Genomic DNA, 10907 nt, shown 5'->3' on the forward strand with positions numbered 1-10907 from the left:
CAGAGAGACCTTCTCCTTCCTGTTTGGGTCTTGTCGTGGTTAGAGGGATGGGGGGAGATTCCTTTTTGCCTAGTGCAGGTCAGCCAGGGAGCAGGGCAGGGACTCCCAGTCCTGCTCCAAGTTTCCCAGGAACCCTGTCTCAGCGTCTGTCTCTACCTGCTCTCCGGATTTAACTCTGGTGCCTGGGACCCTCTGACCGTGCCTTAGGTGTTACTCTAAGGACATTAAAGATGCTGCAGGAAGCTTTCCTCTGTCTTCTGAAGACTAGGCAGCTAACCCAAGCCAGTCTGCAGGAGAACAGGGCAAGCACGCCTATCCAGGGCTGGCATTTTCAAACAACCTGGATTACAGTCTGCGTCTTGAATATGAATTAGCCTTCTGCGCTGGTGTGACTCCGTTTTGAAACGCAACTTGTCAAAGTGTGGTTTTAATTAAACGTCTTCCGGTCCTGAAAGATTACATGTTTTGTAAAATATATCCTAGCATGAAATTTACTTCCACGATCTGAAATTAGGTACCTTGTAAATGTTTTCATAAAAAAGAAATAGGAAGGGTGTGTGTGAGAGAATGGAACAGTTCATACTCGCTGCGTTTCTGTAAAGCGTCCTGCCAGCCCGCCCAGGCGCCGGACAGGTCCCAGGCCGCCCCGCCAGTGGGCCCGGACGGAGGAGAGACCGCGCGCCCGGGACACGCGAGTAACCCGAACCCGCCCCGGCAGGCGCGGCTCAGCAGCTTTGGCAGTTGGAGACAATTCAGCAGTCAGACAAGTTAATCCCGCACTGATTTGTTTCGGATCCATCTGCAGGACGCCGGATGCCGCCTTCAGCTGCTGCTGCAGACACCTGCCTCCCTCTCCGCCCGGGGCCGCTGCGCCCGTCCGGTGAAGTTGGACAGAAGAGACGGGAGGGTGCAGAAGGGCCCCAAGCAGCACTGCAGACGGCACTTCATCTCGAACGTTCAAGTCCTCCTTTAAGAAGTCCTGGCTAATATTTAGAACAGCAGCAATGTTGATCGATAGCCGTCCTAAAGAACTGTCCATAACTGTTCCAAACCAATCTCAAAGCTTCCTTGGATGGAGAAGGACCGCCCCCCCCAGGTCCCCCAAGGCTCTCTATCACCTACCTGGCGGCGTTTAACATCCAGGTAGCCCTCAGAGAAAAAGGACCCTGTTTTCCCTCATGAGGGTGGGGAAGGAGCTTGCGCACGTTGCGTCTTTCTATTCCGCCCAGAATTAAGAGCTGGGCCGTTGAGGGATTCCCTTTAACTACTCTCTGAGGATCTGGCCAATTCTGGCGGGATTTGCTGGGCTCGAGTAGAACTTGGCGCCCACGGGGTGGGGTGCGATGGGAGGAAAAGGCGGTGGTGGTGGATGGAGGGGGACGCATCTCCTTTCTTTCATATAATTGGGGCCGGCGAAACCAGAGGGGGGTAGCGAGGTAGGGAGTGTTATTTACCGCCCTCCACCTGAAATAAGCAGGACAAATAACGCGCCACGCTTTTCGCCCTGTTTACTCCATCCCCATTCAGTGATTGGCAAAACAGGCCCTGAAGGCAAAGGCAATAATTGCTCCCCGCTCTCCTTACTAGGGAAAAGTGTGTAGGCATTTGAAGTGTACTAAAAATAAACGAAGGAGCGAGAAAATGAAAAGGGGACAGAGTGACAATTGGCGGCAATTAAAGCGTCTGCGCGTGTTGCTGGAGGAGCAGGGACCCACAGCGGTTTCTGTTTTCCCAGGCCTGATGATGTGACTAACTCGGGGAATTTTTGTCCCTGGCTGTGTGTGTGTGGGTTTGTGTGCGCGCGCGTGTGCGCGTATTCAGCAGCCAAGGAGGCCACTGCAAGGGCCGGGTGCGTGGGTAGGGGGCGGGCAGCCTGGGACCGCTTCTGGGCCCTGAAAACCCGTTTGACCTTGGGAAAGAGCCAGGTCCAGCTTCCCTTGCCTTGCCAGCCGATCTCAAGCCAGAGCCTCTGTCTAGCATTCGGCCTCCACCTCTCCCAGGAACTTTGGGACAAGCTTTCAGCTCTAAGGTGTCTAACCTTAACCGGTAAAAACATAAAAATACTACGGCGTACTTCACCACCACCAGAGATGCAAAGGCTAGAAAGTGAGGAGGGGGCGTTCGGGGGGCGGTTAGCCAGATCGCAGCTTGGGAGACATTTTGACAGAGCGCTTGAAACATTACTCTTAATTTCTGGAAGGCTTTCAAGAAGAGAAAGAGGGTGGGGTGGAGAGAACCACAGCTTTCTGCTGTCTGTCACTGGAGCGTCCAAACAGGGCTCCAACCTCCCCACACGCGAGAACACACAGTGGGAAATTGCTTCAAGATACACACAGTCAGGGCTTTTCTTCCCCAAACTCTATCTGAGTCGTGAACTTTGGGAGGGAAGGGGGAGTCCTGGGTGTCAAAAATCTTCATTGCCTCGAACCGGGGAAGATCAGGAGGGTAATAATTGCAGGCCCTGCGCTCTGTCTGGGCCTGGCTCTGGCCGCCCAGCCTCGAGCCCAAACGGGGGCCCCAGGTGGATCCGTGCCCCCATCCCTACCTCCGCCTCCTCCCCCCACCCTTGTCTAGGGCCACGGAAGGGGGTGGGGGCGACACTGTGCAGCCACCGTCAAGTCCAACTTGGGCTGGCTTCAGTGAAAGCTGGCAAATCCGGCGAGTCTCGCAGAAATTTTCTTCCACCCTAATTCAATTTTAAAGCGGATTTTTACTATTAAAAACGCTGCCGAGCAACACATTGAATTAATCTGACTGTACGGTTTTAATTACAGTGAGGCTTTCTCTACAAATCTGTACAAGACAGTGGCTGGCTCCGGGAGGATCTCTGCCTCCTGAATTCCATTATCCCGCCCCACGCCCCACGTTCCCCGCAGACAGCGGCGCGTGGGAGCCAGCTGCGGGCGCAAGCGGTCCTGTCACCCTCTGCTTCTGCCCGCCCTTGGGCTCCTGTCCTCCCCCGGCCCTTCTTTCACCCCAGCCTGAAGGAGAGCCCTGGACGCCCGCCTGCACTGATATCCCGAAAGGCTAGGCTGGCTTTTAAACCCTTGGGTCCAAGACCTTTGAGCCTCCAGAACCTCCTTCTTAAAATGACTCATTGTTCCAGGGAGGGTAACCGCTTCTGTAACTTTTTAAAGTGTCCTCCAGCTTCAGCTTGGCAACGTGATGCCCTAGATGTTTGAAGGAAAAGCAGGCTAAGGGGTAAGGGGCAGAGGGGAGAAAGAGGTAGAGAAAAGGAGTAGGTGGGCCACTAGGTTTGCTGTTCTGCCATCCCCCTAACCCTCCCCAAACAGGGTTGTTTTGATCAGCCTTAGTTTCATTTGCTAAACAACTAACATTGTGGGACAGTGATCCCTAATGAACAGGATGGGGAAGAAAACCTGATGAGAGGTACTCTCAAAATGAAGCAGACTCACACTTATTCTCCTGCTCCTGTTTTCCTTCTCTAACTTCCTTTCTTTCTATAGCTTCTGCTCTTCCACTCTCTCTGCTTCCCCCCTCCACAAAGCCTGTGGGAAGAAAGATGATGAACCCAAATATGAACCCAAACGTGTGTCCAAATGGACACAACTCAGTGTGTAAAGAAGCAAAGGCATTGAGGTCCGAGGGAAGGGGCTCACTTGACGCAGAGGGAGGGAGCATTTTTGCTCTCTGTACAAAATCAGTGAAAACTACTGAAAAATACTATTTCATTCCCCTGGATGGGATGATCGGGGAGGCTTTCTTTCTCTGAGATTTATGTTAAAAGGATTTTATTTTGAACAAAAGAGAAAAGGCAGAATTAGGGGAGTGAATTTGTTTTAATAACCCTCACTTCTAAGGGCTCTCAAACTAGTTGTCCTCTAAGGAAAGTTTTGCTAAAAATCTAATAAGTTACCTTTCCTTTTATTGGGATGTTAGAAAATAAAGGGAATAAGATGTATTGGCATGAGCATGAAAATCACCAGAGCATTGACAACTGAAGGGTAGTCAGGTACAGAACAACTCTCTAATGAAAATGGTTTTTCTTTTTTCTGTTGTAAGTAGAGAATCATCTAAGAACTCACATGATAGTAAGAAGTTCCCATCCTAGGTTTTCTGAGAAGTTGTCCCAAGCCTGGTTCTCCCTTAATGCTGAGGCGTCTACTGTGACTTTGTTATTGTTACCTCTGATGAAGGGATGCAGGAATTAAAACAGAGGGTGCTTCAAGGCATTTAGGAAGATGCTTGGTCGGCTATATTAACTCCTTATTATGCCTAAAAATAGTCTGCCATTTCCTGTTGATGCTTGTTCCCTGACACTCATTCAGGGCAGCATTTATCCTCCAGTGGTCAGGGGTCCTGGTTTCCAAAGACTGCCTTGATTGAAGCTGACTTCTAACATCTCTGTCTTCCCACTTACCCAGCTGCAATTCTCGGCAAGGCAAATATGAGGGGTTCTGCTTTGGTTTATCAACAGATTACAAACAGCACCTTACAGCACAAACAGCATCTAATTCTTATCTACTAATAAGTGCTTAAACATTGTTGAGTTTTTTTTTCTTGGACTGAGAGAAAGAAGAGTATTTGTGTATGAGAGATATGGCGTCCTAGGCTTGATAAAAGAGAGGAAGAAAGGGAAGGACGAGGGAGAAAGACTGCATACAATCTTCAAACTAAGGAAGACAGAAGTAAGTATTGTTTTCCCCCTGGATCCATACTAGGCCCAGCATATTGACTCTCTCATAAGAAAACTTTGGATGATCACATAGCCTGGAAATGTGGTCAGGGAGAGGCAGAAGGTGTCGAGTTTGAAAACCTGGAGTTGGATTTGAAACCTGGAGTTGAATTTGAAAACCAGGTTCAAAAAGATCTGGAAGAGGAGCCTCCAAATTGATACATCCTTAGTTGATAGTCTCCAAACTGGACAGTCTAGAAAAAGTCTGTGAAGCCCTCAGTAGGTATCACCGGTCCTTGCCATCCATGCTGTGGTCTTCGAGCTAACTGTTCTCAGGCCCAGGACTGAATAGATGAGAGAGATGTTGTCCCCAGAGTTCAGTGAGCCTCTTTCTGTGGAAGGGGTAAACAGGGACCACTTCCTAGTTGCTTTTGGGGGAAGCCTAGGAGCTGAGGGTGCTAAGATGGCATTATAGTTTTATCCCTAGAGAAAACAATGCCGCAATAATCAGTGCTTTCTTGACTAGTCTGATACTTTTGACTCCTCCTGAAGATACCATCACTGGCCTGGGCCAAGAAGTTGGGAAAAGGGCAGCTCTCATGTCCCTCCTCAAGCTGTCCCAGGTGTGTGTGTTGGGAGAGGGGGGAAAGGTGCCTCGGTTTCCAGGATATGAAGCACTCTTTTCCTACACATGAACACAAACAGAATTTTACATTGAATGGGGAAAAGACTAGCAAGAATTTTTTTTTTTCCCCTACCAATGTCTCCCGTTGAGAAGGGGGTTCTTAGCATGGCCATGTAAATCAATACCGAGTTATTTCTTTGAATTCAAAGGCTATTTATCCAGGTCTAATTTCTTTAGAATTAACGTGATAACTGAGCCCAACTTAGCAACCAAAACCAGTCAGGCCCTGCCTGGCTTGAATGTACTTCTATAGCCTGAGGAGGCTGCAAACCCTCCACTGGCACCCAAGCTACTCCTTGACCCATGTACTGCTGCAAGCACTGGTCCATAGATAGAACAGCAGGGGAGTTTCCCACCCAAAGAGCAACCTCCTCGCACGGTGGCCTTGGGCACGCTGACCCCCACACGGGGTCCTCTGCTGGCAATCAGTTGGTATTTCTCTCTAAATAACACTGACAGCCAGAATACAAGCCCCAGCACCTCGATGTCTTAAAAAGCAAAAGGCAGCTTAGGCCTTCAACCCTGCCTCTTAAAACTTTTTAGTGAATGTGACCCTCACCTCCTATAGGCCCTAAAAGAACCTGAGGTCTCCAGATCGCTGGCTTTACTTCTATTTTGAATGATAAAGACTTCTTAGGCCTCACCTGCGCTCCTCCTCCCACCACTCCCCCAGGGTTGGCTCGGTTTCCCCTGAGGGCGAGACAAAGAGGTCTGAGCCAGGACCCGACCGGCGGCCGGCAGGGCGCGGGAGCCTGGAGCCCCCGAAGTGGGCGCTTTCGCTTGGAAGCCCTGAGGAATCTGGGAGTTCTTGACTCTTGAGGATGGGCTGGAGGTGCCAGCTGGACGGGAACAAACCAGGGGTGACAAGCCTTGGCTCACTACTGCTGCTCAAGACCCTGGGCGAAGGACTTAGCCTGGTTTATTTGGAGAGAAGAGAAGGCAGGCAGCCTGCAGCCAGCCACTGAGCCCCGAACTCCTCCAGCAGAGACTGAGGTCAGAGACCGCACGTGGCAGGCAGCCCCTCCGCGTGGGCCACCTTGGCACGCTGTGTGGGGCCACACTCTCTCTTCCCAGGACGCGCTGGAAAGCCCAGCGCTGCAGTCTGCAGTTGGGATTCTACCCTGCGAGCGCGCTTGGAGACCTCGATCAGTGAGGCCGGGCTGGTCCCCTCGTCGCTGGCTCCGCTCCCCAGCCCGAGGCTGTTGAGCCCACTCAGTAGGTCTTTACGCAAAAACTGCCACCTCGGTGCAGTTCACACTTGCTCATCTGGGACACGGGGTTGAGATTTTATCCTGTAATGGGGGAGGGATGAGAGCCCTGTAGCTACTACTCAGACATTTCCAGCCCTCCGTGCTTCCTGGGGTATTACGCAAACAGGAAAAAAAAGAAAAAGAAGAAGAAATCCTTTGCCAACAAAGGCTGCTATGCTCTGGATCTGGTGCCCAGTGAGGGGAGCTTGACGGGGCCGGCCACAACCGCCCGGCTCCGGGTGCCGCCAGAGTCGGGGGGAAGCCGGCGAGGAAGGCAGAGCACCTGCGAACAGAAAGAAACACGCACGCACGCGGGCGGGGGCCGGCAGGGGGGCCTTCACCGTGTTAACAGCAAGCTGCAGGGTAGAAAGCAATAAAACTGCCACGTCTACCTGCTGGCTTTGAGGACCTTACAAACAAGCTCGGCGCGCAGCCCGGATGCACCGTGCATACACCGGGGGAGGGAGAAGACCTCTTTCTCTGACTTTCCTTTCTCCACCGCAGTCCCCCACAGATGCACACCCTACACACATCTCCCCCTCACCCAGCCCACCTTTCATGTTCCTTGAAGCTTTTTTGTTGTTGTTTTAATTCATTGCCGATTTGTAAACGCGTGGATCGGGTTACGGGTTCGCGTGTTAGAGCGAACCTCTTGTTAAAAGGAGGGGAACAAGGCACGCCACTTAAAAATGAATTCAGAGTTACTGAACCGGCTCCCAGGACTCCAAAAGTTAAGCGCGGCAGGCTAGGAAAGGGAGGGGGAGAGGCGACTAAACGCTGCTGCCCTGAGAACCTTGGAAAACTCTCGGGCAGCCAGTTTCAGGTCATCTGATAAGATGGAGGAAGGAAGGGAGGAAGGAAAGAAAGAAAAAGAAAAAGGCCAACTAGTCTAGCCCTGCCTTGAGACCCGGGGCTGGGAGCTGGGAAAATCAATTAGCATAAGCCGCTATCGGTCCGCGCAATGAGTTGGAACTGCGGGTCTGCAGTCACCTTTTCTGAAGTTACCGGACGAACGGCACCACTAAATTCTCCATTTCTCAGGTCCCTTGGGTCACCCATCCTATGGAGTTCAAGCGAGTAGGGTACAAAGAAGAAGGCTCGCGTAGTTGTCCCAAAGGCAGACCTACAATGTCCCCACAACCTCTAGACACGTTGGCCCGCAGTTGTTAGATTGTATATTTCTTGGTGTGACCAAAGGCTTGGAACTTGGATCTATTCGCGGTCTAAAAGTTGGCGCCGAGTCCATAGGGGTCTGCATGCCTTGCCCACCCAGTGCCGGTCCACTGGCAGTGCCGACTCCCGGAATTTCCCCGAGGTCCCAGGACCCTGACCCAGACACCACCCAGCCTGCTCTCCTCGGCACCGGATCCCCAGTCCAGCTCTCCTACCTGGTGGCCGGGCCTGAGCGGCACGCTGGGGCTCTTCTGACTCTGCTCAGTCTGGAGACTAGAGGGAGAGAGGCTAGATCCGCAGCCCTGGGCTGCTCCGAACTTAATGTCTTTCCCCAGTCCATCTCTGAAAGAGAAGTGGTTCTACCACCTGGATGTGCGGATATAAATCCCCTTGCAAATAATAAATGGATTAATAATAACAAGGTATGAAGTTCTTTTTATAGAAAAAAAGGAGAGAATTGAAACTAAATGCGGCAGTTAGACAACCATTTTGATAAGAGGATAATTGAGGCGACACTGGTGTATAATTAGAGGATAATTTATGCTATATCCACTTTTATTCCACCTCCCAAAATAAACCCAGTCCATAATCATTACAGGCAAATTGTTCTGAATTTTATAGCAGCAATTTGAACAAAGTACTGCAGTTAATCATGGGAGATTTTTGTGTATTCCTGATTAGAACTCTAATTGCCTCCTTCCAGAAAGTAAAAATAACTGTAAAACGACTCTATTTTTATCATTAACAATGTTGACAATAAAATAAAATCAATTGGAATTGTAATCGAGAGACAAATTTAGGACGAAGGCACTTTTACTTGGGTAGTTTATATTGTAATCAAGATTTGCCAAACCACTAACCGCATGTATCATTTGCATATATTTGAAAGCATTACAGTAGCTTCTGTTTTCAATAGGAAAAAATGCATTACTGTCAGTCCTCCAACGATGTGCTTTCAGAAGAAGCTGCTGCGTTCTGAGGGGGAAAAATGATTTCTCCCCCTTTTTTGTTCACTATATAGGAAACACAGCCTGAAACAGCAAGAACCTCGCCAGAACAGGGTTTAATTTTTCTTCTTTACCCCCTCACCCCACCCCACCCGTGGGGTCGGTACCAGGTGTGGGGGTTTTCTTCCCTTTGTGGTTTCAATAAAGTACGTCTAGAAAAATCCACGGTGACAGGGCGCTCCCGCGGGACTGCAGGGGGACTGGGGGCGGGGGGGTAGGTCAAGGGAGGGACCCCTGCTTTAAATGCAGAGGGCACTGCTTCGGAGCACAGGCAGCCTGCTAGGGTGCGACGGGACTGCGAGAGAGCAGCCCTCTGCCAGGCAGTTCCAAGGCTGCGGTATTGGGAACTGAGGCTCCGGGCTTGGGGGTGCGAGCTGCGGCGGGAGGCGTCGGCGACCGGCCGGGCGGAGGCAACTCCCTCCTCGGAGGCAACTCCCTCCTCGGAGGCCCCGTGCGCGGAGCCGCGCGGCCCCCGGCTGCAGCTCGGGGCAGGGATTGGAGTTGCCGAAGGTAGGCGAAGAACTCGGCGAGCGGCGCACACGCCAGTGGAAGCCGTGCGCCTGTGACGTCAGGGGGCGACTGACCAATGGGGAGGCGCTGCCCTTTGGAGACAAACCATTCGACTCGTGGCGTCTGCATCAAGTCTGAAAGCAGACGCGCAACTTTCGCAGAATCCACCTTAAAATCTCTGCCTTAAACTGCACCAGCCCCCAAAAAATCCAAGGGGGGAAAGCAGGGGGGGAGAGCAGAGTCCCCCCTCCCCCCTCCCATCCCTCCCCCTTCCTCCTCCCTTTGAGTTAACAAGGCCCCGCTCACTATATCTCTTTATATTAAAAATATATATATTAGAGAAGAGCGAGCGAGAGGGAGAACCACCTCCGCCCCCTCTCTTTTTTAAAAAAATTTTTTTAATTTTTTTTTTTTTTTTTTTGCAAGGATCCCAAGAGCTAAGGTGGCTGCAGAGGGGAGAGCGGCGCGAGCCAAGTGGGGGAGGGTGGAGGAAACCCGGGAGAAGGCTTTCTCCAGCCCCCAAAGTTTTGATGATGACCATGACTACGATGGCTGACGGCTTGGAAGGCCAGGACTCGTCCAAATCCGCCTTCATGGAGTTCGGGCAACAACAGCAGCAGCAGCAGCAACAGCAGCAGCAGCAGCAGCAACAGCAGCCGCCGCCGCCGCCGCCGCCGCCGCCGCACTCTCAGCAGAGCTCCCCGGCCATGGCAGGCGCGCACTACCCTCTGCACTGCCTGCACTCGGCGGCGGCGGCGGCGGCGGCGGCCGGCTCGCACCACCACCACCACCAGCACCACCACCACGGCTCGCCCTACGCGTCGGGCGGCGGCAACTCCTACAACCACCGCTCGCTCGCCGCCTACCCCTACATGAGCCACTCGCAGCACAGCCCTTACCTCCAGTCCTACCACAACAGCAGCGCGGCCGCCCAGACGCGAGGGGACGACACAGGTGAGAGGCCGCCGGGGCAGCTCGCTTCTCCCGCCTCCCGGCTGCCCCCCACCCCGCCCGCCCCGCGCACTTCCTCAATGCCCGGGCCTCCGCCGGCCCCCTCCCCCAGGCGGCCCGGCGCGCCCGCGGCCAGGCCTGGTGCGCGCCCGCTTGCCTGGCGCCTGCCTGCCGGCCTCGCCGGGCCGGGCCCCTTCGCGCCGCCCGGACCCTCGGCTTCCCGGCGGCTCGACCCGCCTCGCTCCCTCGTCTCCGGCGCGTCGCTCGGGCCGCGCCTCCGGCTCGGCGCAGGCTTCGCTCGACCAGTTGGCCCGCACTGCGCCCTCCAGCCCGCAGGGTCTGTGCGCCCTTTTGCCTCTCTCCTCCCCTCCGGGTTTGGACCCACGTTTGGCAGGACTGGGGACATTTCTGGGCTAGAATTGGGGAGCGTGTTTTGCTCTACCACCTAATCTGGGCAGCCGGTGGCCTACTTTGCGTGGGGCGCCCGGTGCGCTTCGGGGACCCGGGGGGGAAGCTGGCATGGCCTCCGGCTCTGGTTAAGTTGGTGATAATTGGGCTCTCTCCCGCGGACTTTGAGGTGTCTCCCACCCCTACCCCTTACGGGGGGCCCCCTCCCTTGGGCTTTTGATAGCTGCTGGTTACTCCTTTGTTCGTGGAAGTGGAGCCCAGGGCTCAGCACTCGTGGGGGACAAAGT

The 10907-nt window shown here is 53.3% G+C and overlaps 1 protein-coding gene across 1 annotated transcript in view; it reads left to right on the forward strand.

Moving 5' to 3' along the window:
- Positions 1–9791: 9791 nt before the first annotated feature.
- The window catches only part of DLX6 (distal-less homeobox 6), a 3952-nt gene continuing 2836 nt past the window's right edge, over positions 9792–10907 (forward strand). The window contains exon 1 of the mRNA XM_055420219.2: positions 9792–10215. Within this exon, the coding sequence (XP_055276194.2) occupies positions 9792–10215 (424 nt within the window). The remainder of the gene's footprint in view (positions 10216–10907) is intronic.

The sequence above is a fragment of the Moschus berezovskii genome, chromosome 3 (genome assembly GCF_049115385.1).
Source record: "Moschus berezovskii isolate FMDL1 chromosome 3, NW_MosBer_1.0, whole genome shotgun sequence".
NCBI classification, from domain to species: domain Eukaryota; kingdom Metazoa; phylum Chordata; class Mammalia; order Artiodactyla; family Moschidae; genus Moschus; species Moschus berezovskii.